Genomic DNA, 16027 nt, shown 5'->3' with positions numbered 1-16027 from the left:
GAGATTAAACTTAATAACTTGCTACTTACCACTTGAGCCATACCTCCAGCCTGTTTTTTGTTTTATGCTAAATAAAATACCAAACAAGACACAGTGTTGTGTGGTAATATTACAAACCTTTTGGTGAAGGTCCACATTTAGGTATTGAAGCAGTAGTTCACCAAACATACTGTATGTGTTAAAGTATTTTTATTTCACTCTAGAAATTATGCGTTTTATGAAAGAAGAAACTTTTTAAAAAGACATTTGTATATAAACTACCTACTGCCATAAAAAAATTACTCAGTGCTTTTCTGGAAAACTGACACTTTCTTAAGAGTATTTAGTTATCATTTACTTTCTTTCAAATAAACCAGTTTTAAGTCTCCCATTTTCTCATTCATTCTTACATGATTATAGATGTCTCTGAGCATATAGCTATAAAATATCCCAATGACTAACAGAGAAAGTTGGTAGATAACATCAGTATAGTATTTTACCAGCAGGAACCCTTTTTGGTCATAGCAATGTCACACAACATTCAGTTTTGCGAACTTACTTTTGTACTCCCTTATATCAGCACTGTTACATTCAGTTGCTCTTCTGAATGTCTCAGCAGAAGACTTAAAAATTGAAGCTACTTTTTATGCTTATAATTCTAGTAGTTTTGTTACCCATTGGTACATTCTTAGAAAAAGCATTGCCTAGTTGTTGAATTTTATTTAAATTCTTCTGTGGTTTTGCTGAGAGCATTGGAGCCATCTGTGTCCCTATACTTCTTCATTTTCTGCAGTTTTGTGAATCATAATAATGAGTCATTACCACTAGGATGGACCCTGATTTTCAAAAATGGAGATCTGGCTCCTGATCTGATTCTGCCATGATTAAAACAGAAAGTGCCTTGCCAATTTTCTCATTTTTCCAGCTCACATATTTGTCATTATTTGGGTCCTCTTTCAAAATATTTTAAATCAAATTAACAGATGGACCCATATTTCTTAGTTTCTAGGTTTTGCTGCTTCAACATGCTTCTGTCTCTGCCTTTGTTACGTACTCTGTACAATGTACCAGACATCAGTTATCTTCCTATCAAGTGTGGAAAAATCTGTTCTACTCAATAAAATTAGAATGTAAATCAACAGGATTATTTAGAACTTTCAATATGGTCTTAGTTCAGATTGTTTTCTGCTGGCAGTGAGAATCTTTAAAGCTTTTCAAACAAACACATTTCAGGTAATGCCAGATTGTACAAGGTTACTGGGTTTTAAATGATAGAGAGGAGATGAGCATCTAGAAGGAATCAGAATGGCTCATCTGTGGCCCATGATTTATCTTTGTCTCATCTCTCCACTGTAGTTTGTGTGTGTGTGTGTGTGTGTGTGTGTGTGTGTGTGTGTGTGCGCACGTGTGTACCATCTACCCTCTTCACCGTAGTTTAAACGACAGAATTAAACACTGTTTTATGATAACTATGGGACATGAGAAGAGCATAATCTACTGTGTAATAACAGCTTCCTTTAGAGTAGATTTTGGCCCCTGGACTTGCTTTCTGGCTTATGATAGGGTACCTGCATCCTCTGTGCCTTCCCTAGTGTATGCATATCTTTCTTCCTATGCTTCCTTTTTCTATTTGTCCTTATTTCTCTAGATTTCATCTCCAAATAAAACTAAGCTGTGTACAGAATGACAAGCCAAATAACTCATCTGATACGCAAGACCTTCAGTTAAACTTTAGGAGCTTATTCTTTATCAGTTCCTTGAAAATGAAGTCTGAAGCTGCAAGAGAAATCCAGACTAGATGAAGCTGTGAGGTTGGCTGAGCTTGTGAAAGGCTATGTGGAGAAGCAGATAACCAAGAGTTTCTTAGTGGGCACATTTACCCTTTTATAATCAAGTTTAAGCCCAAGTACTACACACAAATACACAGACACACACACACACACAGACACACACAGACACACACACACACACACACACACACACACACACACACACACACACACCTGTTCCATTTTTTTCCTTCGTGTTTAGCTTTTCCCTGATTCTAGCGGCATTGCAAAGCCTATTCAGACTGGCTCCTTGTGGAGACCTCACCCCTTCTTGCTGTCCATTCAAGCATCTGCAGATGTTTACCTCTCCAGACATTGCATAATAAGGCTCCTGAACAGTGCTTGCTTATCTTTAACAAGCACATGGTACTTGCTCTGGACTAGGACTTGTGGTCGATTACAATATTTATTCAGATGTTTTTGTTTGTACAAGCATATTTGGGTTGTTTGGTTTTGCTCCACATTTGGCTCTGTTGCCTTTGCTATGAAAAAAGCCTAGGCCAGAGAGAAGCTGTTCCTGGACACCCCAGAGTGAAGAAGACACCTGCAGCCAACATGTAACACAGACAAGTGTTTATTGCAGCTACTGAAATCTGGTATCCACAGTACAGCCTAGAGAAAGCAAACTAATAATTCTCTTCTATTATCTTAGTCTTCATAAAAACTTGATATAGACTTTTTTTTCTTTTTTGATATAGACTTTTTAATAAATGAAGAAACTGAGGCACAGAGAAATTAAACACTTTGGAAGTTACACAAGCTGTAACTTTTGTCTTCATATCCCCTTACCTAACAAAATGTTGAATTCAAGTCTTGACTTCACGCTTTTCTGAGTAATCCTGGTCTTCCTTCCTTCTTCCTTCCCTCTCTCCCTCCTCTTCCCTTTTCCTTTTTCTTTCACTAGTACCAAGATCTAAACTCGGGACCACTTCCTATTTCAGCTCTACCACTTGAGCCACACCTCCAGATTGGCTTTTTACTAATTATTTGGGAGCTGGAGTTGCTTGTATTTTTCTGAAGGATGGCTTTGAACTACAGTGGTCCAGATCTTAATTTCTTTTTTTTTTTTTTCAGATCTTAATTTCTTAAGTAGCTAGAATTACAAGCATGAGCTACCACTTGTTAGGGGTTTTAGTCCTTCTTGCCTCCTGACCCGCAAGAGGGACAGATAGAACACTCCCCCACCAAGACGAGGCCAAAAAAGGTTAGGGCCCACTGGCCGCCTTTACCCAGCCCTCCCTCGCAGGAGGACAAACAGACACGCCAGGGAGATCCGTCACAGCAGAAACTCGTTTATTGTGGAAGTACATTTGGCTAAAATAGGATGCAGGAGCCAATCAGCACAAAGGTGGGCAGGGCAGGTAGGATGCGTGTGCTGTCGGAGAGGGCGGAAGAGTGTGGGGCCAATGCCAGAGGTAGACATCACAAACCACAGCCAAGCCTTCCAACCAGGTGACAGGCAGGTTGGGCCCCCAAACCAGGAAGTGAGCACTGGACCACGAGGCAGGCCTTTTACAGCATTTCATTTCCTTGATGTGACAGTGCCCCACAACCACTGGGTGACAACTTGTCTATTTTTAAATGTACACACACATACACACACACACACTTTGTAATATGAGTATTTAACATGAGATCTACTCTCCTAATAAAGAATTCTCATCCATTGCATCGTATTCTGATATCTTGCTTTAGCCACGCCACTTAAAGGAGGATCTGTGCGTCATAGCAGGCCTGCTGTTCTGGAGAGCAGTCTTGCCTAGGAAGTTGTAAGCATGCAGAAATGATGAAATACATACTGTCAAGACCTTTCTCCAGTTACTTCTCTGTCATCTCAGGGCTCATCTTCACCAAACTCATTTGGGGTTTTTTGTTGTTGTTGTTTCTAACATATAACCCCATCAACATTCAGCAACTGTTTATTTATCAGACAACATCTACTATTAGGAAAGTACCTGAGAGTAACCAGATGAGCACAGAAGAATCCTAAGCAGTCAAAAATTATTCTGCTGCTTATATCTCCCACCTGCGGGACTTTACATAATTCTTTTTTGTTTGAGTTTTTTTAATTTTAATGTATAGAGGGATTATAGTTATATTCACCAGATAGAAGGTGCATTGATACCCCTTCTCATGTTTTTGTCCCCATTTTCCTCCCCTACCCCCTCCCCTAATCTTTTTCCCCTCCTATTTCAAATAAATAAACATAAATATAAATTTGGCCTTATCCTATATGGCCTTATGTATTCAGGGTTTAAGCTATTGTAATCCTCTGCTAGGAGAGTCCTAGGCTCATACTAATTATTACAAATGAGGGAAACCATTGAGCCTATGTTCCTTCGGGTCTGGCTTACTTCACTTAATGTGATTTTTTTCTGTCTGTCCATTTCCTTGCAAAAGGAGCAATGTCGTTCTTTCTGATGGCAGCATAGAATTCCCTTGTTTATAAATACCACATCTTTGTGATCCAGTCATCTACTGAGAGGCATCTGGGTTGGTTCCATATCTTTGCTATGGAAAATAGTGTTGTGCTAGTGGCTTTAGTATGTCCTTGTTTCTGGACCATTGGTTAAATGCCAAGTAGAGTAATTGCTGGGTCATAGGGGAGATCTATATTTAGTCTTTTGAGGAACCGCCATACTGCTTTCCATAGTGGTTGAACTCAAACTCATTTGTTTTGTGGTTCTTACATTGTCACGTATAAGAATTTGAAGTAGTGGCTGGTAGTTTGGCCTAGTGATAGAGTGCTTGCCTAGCATGCACAAAGACCCGGGTTCGATTCCTCAGTACCACATACATAGAACAAAGCTGTGGCTCAAGTGGTAGAGCTCTAGCCTTGAGAAAAGTCCAAGGACAGTGCTCAGGCCCTGAGTTCAAGCCCCACAACTGGCAAAAAAAAAAAAAATAGAATTTGAAGTAAGCCAGGTGCTGGTGGCTCACATCTTGATATTCAGGAGGCCGAGATCTGAGGATTGACCTTTGAACCAGCCAGGGAAGGAAAGTCTGTGAGACTGTTATGTCCAGTAAACTACTCAAAAAAGCCAAAAGTGGCTCTGTGACTCAATTGGTAGAGTGCTAGCCTTGAGCAAAAGAAGCTCAGGTCCAGAGTTCAAGGTCCAGGACCAGAAAAAAAAAAAAAGAATATAAAGTAAAAACAAATTTAAAGAATAATTTAAAATATTTCAAACTGACTTAGTAGTGCTGCTAGTGATATAAAACAAAATGGTGATAAGAAGAAGTTACAGTTACAGAGACTACTGGTAGATTAGCAGTCACTTGCAGTGCAGCATTTTCCTATGGAGGCTTCTTATAGATTGAAAGACTTGAATCAATTCTGATTATCTCTTAAAGCTGTTAGTTGGTGGGTATTTTTGTTTGTTAGTTTGCTTTTTAGAAAAGTGTTATGTTCCTTCCTCTTTGGAGTTGGTTATGTTGATATTTCTCTTTTGTCTTACTGATAACTTCTGGAAAGGGCTATAGTAAAATTCTATGTATTATGTTGAGTTTTTCTTTTAAAAAGTATAAGGCCCTCTTCTTTGTCTGTTCAGACTAATTTGAGTTTAAAAATCCATTTTTAGTTATGAATATAGCTATTCTTGCCTGCTTGCATGGACTAGGAAGATGTAAGGTCCATTTGGTCAGTTTTTTTTTTCTACTTCCTCCCTACTGTGTCCCATTGTCTAAAACAAATAATAGTGTTCAATAAATACTTTTCGGATGAATTACTCAGTCCTCAGGGGGTGTGCTTTCCCAGGTCCTTGAGTGCGCATAGAATCTATGCTGAGGTCCCTGTGCTCCAAGGACATAAGTTTCTCTGGCTTGTTCTTGAGGCCATGTCACTGCCTGGGAAAACAGCCCCTGGTGTTTGGTTGCCCTGTTAGAAGGTATATTTCTTGAAGGTGGAGGGATTCCTGTGGGCCAAGGGGCCTCTAGCAGTGCTATTTTCCTGGTGAGTCTTTGTTCAGCCACAGTTAACAAGACAAAGAGATCAATCAGCACCTGGTGTCATTGTCAGGTCATGGTTTCTTACCTTTGTTAGTAGTGGTTTCAAGCTTACACTAAACAAGACCAGAGAACAGTTGACCTTTGCTCTTCATCATCAAAAATGTTCATGCTTTTCACCCAGTAGGTTAATTTCTTTATTTGCCTAATGAGCATTATTCCATGATTGCATTCCAAAATGATTAGTAAAATCTGAGGATCACTTTCAAAGCCAGCCTGGACAGAAAAGTCTAGGAGACTCGTATCTCCAATTAAACTGCCAGAAAATCTGAAGTAGAGCTGTATCACAAAGCCGTAGAACAGTAGCCTTGAGCTCAGGGACAGTGCCCAGGCCCAGAATTCAAGCCCCATGACTGATCAAGAACCACAAAAAAAAAAAAAGTAATATGTAAATCTAAGGTAGCATCATAAGTGATAGTCTCAAAATATTTGGTGGGAAGTAAAGTTTTAATGCAATTCTTTTCTTCTTTTTCATTTACATTTAATGATCTCTCACAAAGGTTTGTGAATTACAATGAACTCTTAAATTTTATATGAAACTCAATGGGCATACTAACAGTTAACTCTGAAATATATCTGTTTTTCAGTTTGTAGCTTGAATATTTCACACCTAGACACTTGATATTTATATAGTGAGATATAAAAACAAACCTCTGGGAAAGCATTTATGAAACGGAACCTTTTCTAACTTTAGACATCAATCCTAAATTTTCCTTTTATCATTTTGAATTTAACAGCAGGAATTGTGCACATAACTAAAGATGAGATTTGGGCCACAAGGGGAAAAAAAATCAATAGTTTGGTAGTTAACTCCCAATCTTCTCCCAGATATGCCAACACAGAACTCATTCACTGGTTGGAAATAGGATTGGTTTGTTCTGCCTATACAACAGAACAATGCACCAGATAGCTTACTCATAATGTCAGCTTTACTATAGATGTTAATGCAATTATGCTTATCCCATCTGCCGCTTTTCTTTTAAGAGTTATTTTTTGGGTGTGTCTTAATACAGTGGATCTAGAAATAAATTTCACTATATTATCTTTTAGGAACTTCAGTCTGAGGATCTATATTATTCTGCAGTTGTTAATTCTAAAAACACTTGGCTACCTCTTTAAATATGTCCCACATTTCTTCTCTTGTCTTTTATTCCCAACTTTATGGAGCATATGTTCTGCCTACTGCTCCTGCCCAGAGCTTCTTGAGCTCCTTCCCCAGAAGGCTTTGGGCTTTTACCTCACTATGGAGAAAGGAGAAGGTAGATACTGGCTTTGGGGAGAAAGTGGGAACTTGTGTATCTAGATTCAAATCATCTTCCACCTCCTAGCTACCGTCCACAGCCTCTGTCAAACTTGAGCCTGAGTTCCCTGGGAGCCTCTGCAGGCATTCATACCTCCAACTCTCTATGCCCTGAGTGACTTGTGATTATGCAGTATGCTTTCTGTTTTGTTAGGATGGTTTAAGATTAGAAGTGCTTGCTAGTTTAACTGAACATAGTTTATTTCTGACTTTATTTTCTCTGCTTGTACTATTTTTGAGAGAAGGGACAGCAGAAACTACTTTAAAAGTCCCCCACTCTCGTAGCCTACAGTACCGTCTCTCCTGCCACTGCCCCAGGCTGTCCTAATAAGGTCAGATACTTCATGGGCTACATCCAATGGGCATTCCTCTGTCTTACTTAGACAATAGTAGACTGTTTCTTCTTCAGCCATCTTCTCTTAACTTCCCCAATACTAAACTTTCCTATTTTCCATTCTGCTTGTTAGCAGCCCCTTCTCAAATGTTTCTATTTTACCCAGCCACAAAATTTTAGTATACTCCTGGGTTCATTCCTTAGTCCTGTTCTCTTTTGTTTAATATCTCCATCCCTGTGTTATCTCATCTAGTACCATTGATTTAAATACTGTGTTATATCCAGCAACTCCCAAATCCTTATCTCTACCTGACTTTTCCATTGAGTTCCTAATTTTTTGTCCAATCACCCCCTTGAGAGTTCCACTGAGATATCTCATAGGTATTCCCACTCGTTCTCATGTAGCATTTGCTGTTTCCTGTACTTGGATGTCCTTCTCTAAATTTCCTACCATCCTTAAAATCTTGACTCAAGAGCATGATTTCCTTTATCTAACCTAAAGTAGTCCCTGGCTCCAAGTCACGTATTTCCTTCTTAGACCTTGTTAAAAACTGCCTTTTGTGGGCTAGGCGTTAGGCCTAGTGGTAGAGTGCTTGCCTAGCTTGCATGAAGACCGGTTCGAATCTCAGTATCACATACATTAAAAAAAAAAAAGCCAGAAGGGGTGCTGTGGCTCAAGTAGTAGAGCTCTAGCCTCGAGGAAAGCCTGAGGACAGTGCTCAGGTCCTGAGTTCAGGACTGGCAAAAGAAAGGGGGGCCTTTTGTTTTACTTATTTCTCTGTATGGAGCACTATTGATTCTGTGAGAGTAGAAACTTTGTCTTGTCTTCCATGATATTGCCAGTACAGTAGTCCTTGACTAATTAGTTTAGATCACACTAATGGAGCATTAGTCGAGTGTGGTGGTACACACCCATAGTTCCAGTACTAGGGTAGCTATCTATCCTGGTGGAAGCATTGGAGGACAGCCTAGACTGCATAGTGAGTGTATACTTCTCTCACATTAGATGGAAGTTAGTAAATACTTTTATTAGTATTCATAAATTCCTACCCTAAGAGCCAAATTCACAAGATTTTTTTTTCAACAAAGAAGTATCTACAGCCTTCCTTTTTTTTTTTTTTTGGTCAGTTGTGGGACTTGAACTCTAGGCCTGGGTTCTTCAACTCAAGGCTACCACCTTACCCCTGGGCCTGGTCATTGTCCCTGAGCGCTGCAGCTCAAGGCTACTGCCCTTGAGCCAAGCCCCACTTCCCGTTTTCTAGTGCTTAATTAGAGAAAAGAGTCTCAGGTCCTTTGGTGCCCGGGCTGACTTTGAACCTTGATCCTCAGATATCAGCCTCCTGAGTAGCTAGGATTACAAGAGTGAGCCACCGTGCCCGGCTGTTCTTCCAATATCTTACTGGTACCGTGAATGTTAAATGATTAGGATTTTACTATATACTTGTATTATAAATCCTATCTTATTTTATTGCGTACATTAAGTTTTTGTTGGTTTGTCCTAGATAGTATTCTGCAACTTAGTAAGTGCTTTTGTTTATTACCTAACACTCTTACAACTAAGAAAAATACCCTCTGAAGTATTCTGCATTTGTTGATTTCTATGCTAATAAATTCTTTACATTTGTATTATGTTTCTAAACCTCCAGTTGAACTTTTTTCTTATAGATTTCTGGTATGTGCTATGATCGAAAAATATTCCAAGTCCATCAGGTGCTCTGCGTCCCCATCTGGATGGCACAGTTCTTCTCATGGACACTTGAGCCCATCTTCTCATCTTCAGAGCCCATCAGCGAGGCCAGAGTTGGGATGGGAGCCACAGTGGACATCCAGAGGCAGCAGAGAATGGAACAACTTGATCGGCAGCTGATGCTCTCTCAGTTTGCACAAGTGAGGCGGCAAAGACAGCAGCAGGTAACATGCAAAATAACCTACGTGAAAGAACCCAGTGGCCTTTGTGATGATTGTATGTGTGATAGAGCCTGCATTTATTCTTATGCTGTGTGATCTGGATTTCATGGGTTTTCCAGTAAATCATAGGTCTCTGAAAGTGGCTATTTTTAGGGGCTTTTTAATGTAAAAAAAATTAAATTGCAACCTGATGATTGGCCAAATTGGATGTTCTTATATGTCTTAGAGAAGCACCAACCTAGTTAACAAGATAGAATATTTATCTGTGTTTAAAATCTTGTAAAAGCCACAGTGTCTTCCTGTTAAAAATGCTAATCATGTGCTGTGACTAGAGAACAGATGTAAAGCTTTATGATTTTTCTCAGTTCAAATGAAGAGAACACAAAGATAAAGAGAATGGTAAGGGAATAAACCAGTGAGTAGAAGAAATATATGCTATATTTTCTTAACTTTGTCCTTAGTCATCAGGAACTACTGCATATATTTATCCAGACAATCTACCAATATCACACTTGTCTGTCAAGCAAGTCAGGAGAGAGGGTTACAGTCAAGCATCAGGCCCACTTCTCAGGCACTTCTGTGAGCCAGCACCCTGGGCTCTTCATTTTTTGCCTCTATCTTCTTCCTTTTTCTTATTAAGTTTTAGCAAATATTTATTTTAGTGTAACAGGGAGTTAAAGATTCCACCTTTACCTTTTTTTTTTTTTTTTTGCCAGCCCTGGGCCTTGAACTCAAGGCCTGGGCACTGTCCTTGTGCTTTCTCATGCTTAGAGCTCTACCACTTGAGCTACAGCATCACTTCCAGCTTTTTTCTGTGTATGTGGTAGATTCCTCAGTATATAGTACCAAGGAATCAAACTTGGGTCTTCGTGCATGCTCGGCAAGCCCTCTACCACTAGGCCAAACTCCCAGCCCCACCTTCACTTTTTTTTACGCTCTGGTATATTGAAAGGTTTTCTCCCACCCCTCTCCTCCTGCCTGCCAATAGGTCCGGAAGTCTCAACAATGCCTGGAAAAGTGAATTCAAGTCCTATAAGGATCCCAGAGTTTATATCTAGGGTGGAAATAAGGGACAGGATAGAGAAGTAAAAGCTGTATATGAGTTTAAAGTGATTCTAGAACATACCATAAAGATACAACACTGTGAAATGTTTAAATATGAAGCGGCACACTGCTTCCCTGGAGAGATCAGAAGTAGAGGGATAGATGTTAGAGTCTACTCTATAGAACTGAGAGCAAAAGGCAAAGAGCTAGTTCAGAAGAACTGTATTCAAGGTGAAGCCACACTATATACAATGCCTTATATTTAGCAGATGACTATAGACACCGCAAAGAAGCCTGGAGAAGAATGAATAGGCAGGGTACCTACTACCATCTAAAGGTAACAGACAAGGGACCCAGTAGGATCTACGTGCTTATCGGTTCTCTTTGGCTTCCCTCTCCTCCTGGATATGGACAATATCTCTCTGGAGTGCGAGTCTCCAAAGCAAAAGTAAGAGAGTGACCTTTTCAGGTTTTATGGCTTACTTTAGGAGAAAGTGGTTCTAGTTTCTATGAATGACCCTCTTCAGGATAATAGGGCAAAGTCTAAAAGACCTTACTTCTAAGGAGTTCCATTGTCCTTTGAAAGCACATGAAGTTGCAGTACTTTGGGGCATTATGTTCTCAGCTATGATGCTCTTCTTATAAGGATACCAGTTCGGTTGGGTTAAGGCCTACTTAATTCATTTAATGTTAGCTACCTTTCTAAAGACCTATCTTTAAATATAGTTACATTATAAGAACGGAGCTGCAACATGAATATGAGGGTTCATGATTCATGCCAGGGAAAAAGTGCCCAGCAGAGTCAACTTTTATTAAAATGACCACTTGTTCTTAAGGATAGAGGTGTATCAAACTCAGTGTGATCTCTGTTGATGGCAGATTGGATATTACAAGTGGCAGTAACTAGGTCAGCCTTAGCAAGCAGAGCCCATGCGTAGTCTCCATCCCTGCACCTATGGCTGCTCTATTTGTGGTACTAACACTGGGGTAGCTGGTAGTAAAGTCTTCAGCCATTCTAATGTCTTCCTCCTATTTGGCACCCTCTGTAATGGATCTAGGCATTAATTTATAAACAAAGCCATCACACTTCTTGCATGTTCCTTTGGCTGTAATCTGTACCTTCCAGCTCGCTGACCCACCAGACAAGTCATTTGCCATCCACAGGGGGTCCATATTCTGCATAGCATTACCTCAGGCCCCACACAAATGGATGACCAAATGAGTCACACAGCCCTGCCTCAGGAATATTTCCCCTTGCATACCTTTGTCTTTCAGGGCCCCCCCTGAGTGGAGCCACAGTGCAACCATGATCTCTTTCACCAACCCATCCTTAAATCATTTGATCATTTTCCTTCCCTCTCTCTTGGTCATCAAAGACCCAACATGTGGGGTAGGTATAAACTGGGGAACAGAGGAGCATGGGACAGAGGAGCGAGACAGGGTAGGTACCTGGCATGCATACTTCTGCAGCTCACCTTGCACTCACTGGCCTGGCCCATGCTGATCCCATTGTGATGGATTCTGCTGAGTCCACCTGGCCTGCTGACCCGCTGTGTCTCCAACTCAGGCACTGTGTCTCTACCTCACTGATCTCTGCTCACTCTGGCCCTCAGATAGGCACTTTGTGATGCAGCAACAGTTTTTTGCAAGAATGTAATTCTCTTCTCTATAAGCAAGCCCTGCTCCAGGATGCTGTGTTAGTGCCTGTATATTATTGCTCCTTGTAGTTGGCTGCAAATACCACATGGTATCTCCTTTGAATACCAGGAATCTGCCAGCTTTCCCAGGCTAAGCATCAATGAATTAAACACCCAAGCCCCTTCCCTAGTGGAGCTACATTGCTCCCGGGTTCTTGGGCGGTCACTGGCTCTGATTAAGGCTCCCACTGCTTGCCAGGCCTCTCCACTCTGATAAGTTGGTTTTCCTTTTGTGAGTTTATGTTCAGACCAGGTTACCAACCCCTGGACTCTTGTTGGGGCTGTGCCTTTGAGTGATCTGCAGGACAGAAAATGACTTGTTTATATATAAACTGAACAAATTTTCTTTCATTTATCCCAAACCTCATTATCTAAGCATCCTGTTGAGTTTTCTCCCTGGGTTGGATTTAATCTTTTTTTTTTCTTTTACATATGGTAAGATACCACATAGAGAATTCTTCTGTTAAACCACAACTAAAGATATATTTCTGTTTGTGTGCAAGATGAGAATGGTGTCTTTTGGGTCAGGAGCATGGTCTAGTGGTAGAGTACTCACCTAACATGCATGAAGCCCAGGGTCCAATTCCTCAGTACCACATACACAGAAAGGGCCAGAAGTGGTTCTGTGGCTCAAGGAGTAAAGCTTTAGCCTCAAGACAGCCCAAGAACAGTGTCCATGCCCTGAGTTTAAGCCCTAGGGCCAGGAGAGGGGGGGGAAGCAATTTCAAATTACATTATTCCACTTAAAATAAGCCTAGTATTTACTTAAAAACTATTGGTTTGGGGATAGTTTTTAGAGAACCAGAGGTTTTTTTTTTTAGTCAAAGTAATTCAGTTACAATTATTATACGTTAAAAATGAGTGATCTAGGGCCAGGAGTTTGGCCTAGTGGTTAAAGTGCTTGCCTAGCATGCACAAAGACCCAGGTTCGATTCCTCGGTACCACATACATATCAAAAAGCCGAAGTGGTGCTGAGGCTCAAGTGATAGAGCTCTAGCTTTGAGAAAGTCCAATGACAGTGCTCAGGCCCTGAGCTCAAGCCCAGGACTGGCAAAAAAGAAAAAAAGAAGAAGAAGAAGAAGAAAAGAAAAAAGAAAAATGATCTAGAAGGCTGGCTGTATCTGTTATCTTTCATCCTAACCCAGAAGCTTACAGCACTGCTCTGTGCCACCTACTGCTTCACATGCTGTTCAAGCTATCCCTAAATCACAAGTGTGATGCTCTCACCCCCTCCCCGAACCTCAGTGAACTCACCTCAGTCATCAGAGATGCTTAAAACACATAACCCCTGCCTATTTTTAATCATATCCCCTTTCTGCAGTCCATTTGCCCACAACAAACCATGCCAAGCTGTTTGCAATTCATCAGGACAGCATGCTGTGTCACATCTCCCCTTTCCTCTCCCCCAAACCACCTTCCCTATGCCAGCTTCCTCCCAACCACCATCACTACACAGAATGATGTTGCTTGTATCTGTGCTATCCAACACTAAGTATTCCTGGAAAGTCACACCTCCTCTGTGGAGCCTTCACAGCCTCCCACTGGAGACCGGAGGTTCTACCTGGACCCCAAGCCCAACCTTCATACAGATTGACATTTATATTCTACCAGTTTGGCTGGCAAGGGAGACCATCTGTCTTTGTTTTTTTTTTTTTTTTGTCAGTCCTGGGCTTGAGCTCAGGGCCTGAGTACTGTCCTTGGACTATCTCAAGGCTAGAGCTCTACCACTTGAACCTCAGCACCACTTCCGGCTTTTTTCTATGTATGTGGTACCGAGGAATCGAACCCGGGTCTTCATGCATGCTAGGCAAGCACTTTATCCACTAGGCCAAACTCCCAGCCCCAACCATCTGTCTTTGTATCTCTCCTATGTAAATAATTATGGACACATAATAGGAACTCAATAAATATTTGGGGACTCAGTGAGTAAATATGTATTCAGTGAGTATTGACAGAATTACTTCACATACTTGAGCCAGCTGAACTTGGAAAGACACAGGTATTCCCTTCAGGGTGAGCAGAAAGCAAGAATGACAGGCCCAACCTGTGTTTAGGCAGTATACCAAGGGCAGGATGAGGAAATCCAAGTGACTGAGGAGGAACCTGGAAGCTGAGGGGAAGGGGAGCCCAGTGAGGTGTTACAGGAAGAAATGTTCAACACTTCCACAAAAAGCCAGCAGAGACAATAAGATCCCAGACTTGCTAGTGAAAGGAGTTTCTTGCTTATGGAGGGGTGGAACAGGCAGCCCGCTCTGTGGCAGCAGGTGGGAAAGCCCTACATTGAGCTGGCCATGGAGAAAGACCAGGTGTCTCTTCTGCTCAAGTCAGCTGCCTTGTTCCAGAACATCCCTGCAGTAGTCACACCTGCATTTGTTAGATTGCTCCTCAACTCAGTAATTACAGCAAGTCAGCTGTATAACAGTGGCACATCCCATAGCTCTGAGCAACAGTGACCAGGGTGACAACTCTGTAACAGTGTCATTTCTTCTGGAGCTGGGGACAAAGTACGACAAGGTCAGTGTACAGCAGACCTTACATTCGTCAAGCCCAGCTCTCTGCTAGTAATCCAAGTGTGCTATGACTTCTGCAGATCTTCCTGTCTACACTTAGAAGACAAGTTATTGCCCGTAAGTTTTTGGATGATTATCTCATAGGCTCATGCCCATGAAAACTGAGTTTACTACTTAATTTCAGTGCCAGCTATGATACTTATCTCCCTTCCTCTGCCCCCTTCTCTCTCACGATCATCCCATTCTTCTGCAAATTCCTGCAGGTTAACTGTTCTCATAGCTCCTTGCCCTCCTGCTCCTGCCTCTTCCCTCACATATGTGGTGATTCTGTAGTGGGTAACATCACAAAGTCCCTTTACAGTGTGTTACTGAGAATCCTTTTTCCACTCTCCTGCAGAGCCATTCCATAGCTTTTCGTGGGTTCATTTTGTATTGGTCTCCAGAAGCATCTGAGCTCTTGGAGGACAGGAATCTGTTTTATTTGTTCATATCTCTTTGGCTAGAATGCAGTGTGCTGCCCTGGGAGTACATGAGATGCTGCCTGTTCTTCCAGAGTTTTGCAGCTGCTGGGAAAAATGCCATGTGAAGAGCAAAGTCTGTGTGCAACCCATAGGATGGGAGTAGCCACTTCCCAGGGATTCTGAACAGCCCCAGTGTGCTTGAGGGAATCTTGAAGAATTGATCAGCTCATGTACTGAAGCCCACAACTGCAGTGAGAACAGCAATACAGTTACCATAAGGATGAGAGTGACAGATGAAGCTAGGAAGAGGTCAGGCAGAGGGTCTTATACCTACACATAATTGGGGTGGATGACACTGTAAGATGTAGGGGGTTTATTTAGGCCTTTGAAGCAAAAGAGTAAGACTGTATAGATTGTTGATCATAGTACCATGAATGCTTCTTATATCATCTGATAGCAGAAGCTAAGCCAGGTTAGGCCTGGGATTGTACTTGGATTGCTTTGGCCATGATGTGATTGTTGAATGGAAGAATGGAGCTAGAGACAGAAGAAACATTGGAAGAGGATCGATCGAGGCTATCTGTATACTCAGTACTTTGGTGGTGATGAGACAGAACTTGTGATGTAAATAACCAAATTCAGATGTAAACCTCTGAAGTACACATCAGGATCTCTTATATTACCATCTGCTGAATAGCTGTGCTACAGAAACCTCCACAGCTGTGTTGAAGAAATAACCATGTACATTCCCCCTTGTGCTAGCCATGACAGAAGAATATGACATATAAGCATATGTGTTTATCTATGCCCCTGGTTCCTAATACCTGAAACCTTTGGAATTTCCTTTACATGCCATTGTGATGACTGGGGCTCATGAGTCACCTCACGATGCAGAGCTGGGGTCCGGGAGTTTGGCCTAGTGGTAGAGTGCTTGCCCAGCATGCACGAAGACCCAGGTTCGA

The 16027-nt window shown here is 41.5% G+C and overlaps 1 protein-coding gene across 1 annotated transcript in view; it reads left to right on the top strand.

Annotated features, from left to right (window-relative positions):
• Window positions 1–16027, top strand: part of Ubac2 (UBA domain containing 2) — a 129012-nt gene that overhangs the window by 86508 nt on the left and 26477 nt on the right. Inside the window, exon 7 of the mRNA XM_090341932.1 lies at window positions 9110–9355. Within this exon, the coding sequence (XP_090198058.1) occupies window positions 9110–9355 (246 nt within the window). The remainder of the gene's footprint in view (window positions 1–9109; window positions 9356–16027) is intronic.

Source organism: Megascapheus bottae, chromosome 11, assembly GCF_031878675.1.
Source record: "Megascapheus bottae isolate mThoBot1 chromosome 11, mThoBot2.hap1, whole genome shotgun sequence".
NCBI lineage: Eukaryota > Metazoa > Chordata > Mammalia > Rodentia > Geomyidae > Megascapheus > Megascapheus bottae.
This window is presented reverse-complemented; position numbering and strand designations above follow the sequence as displayed.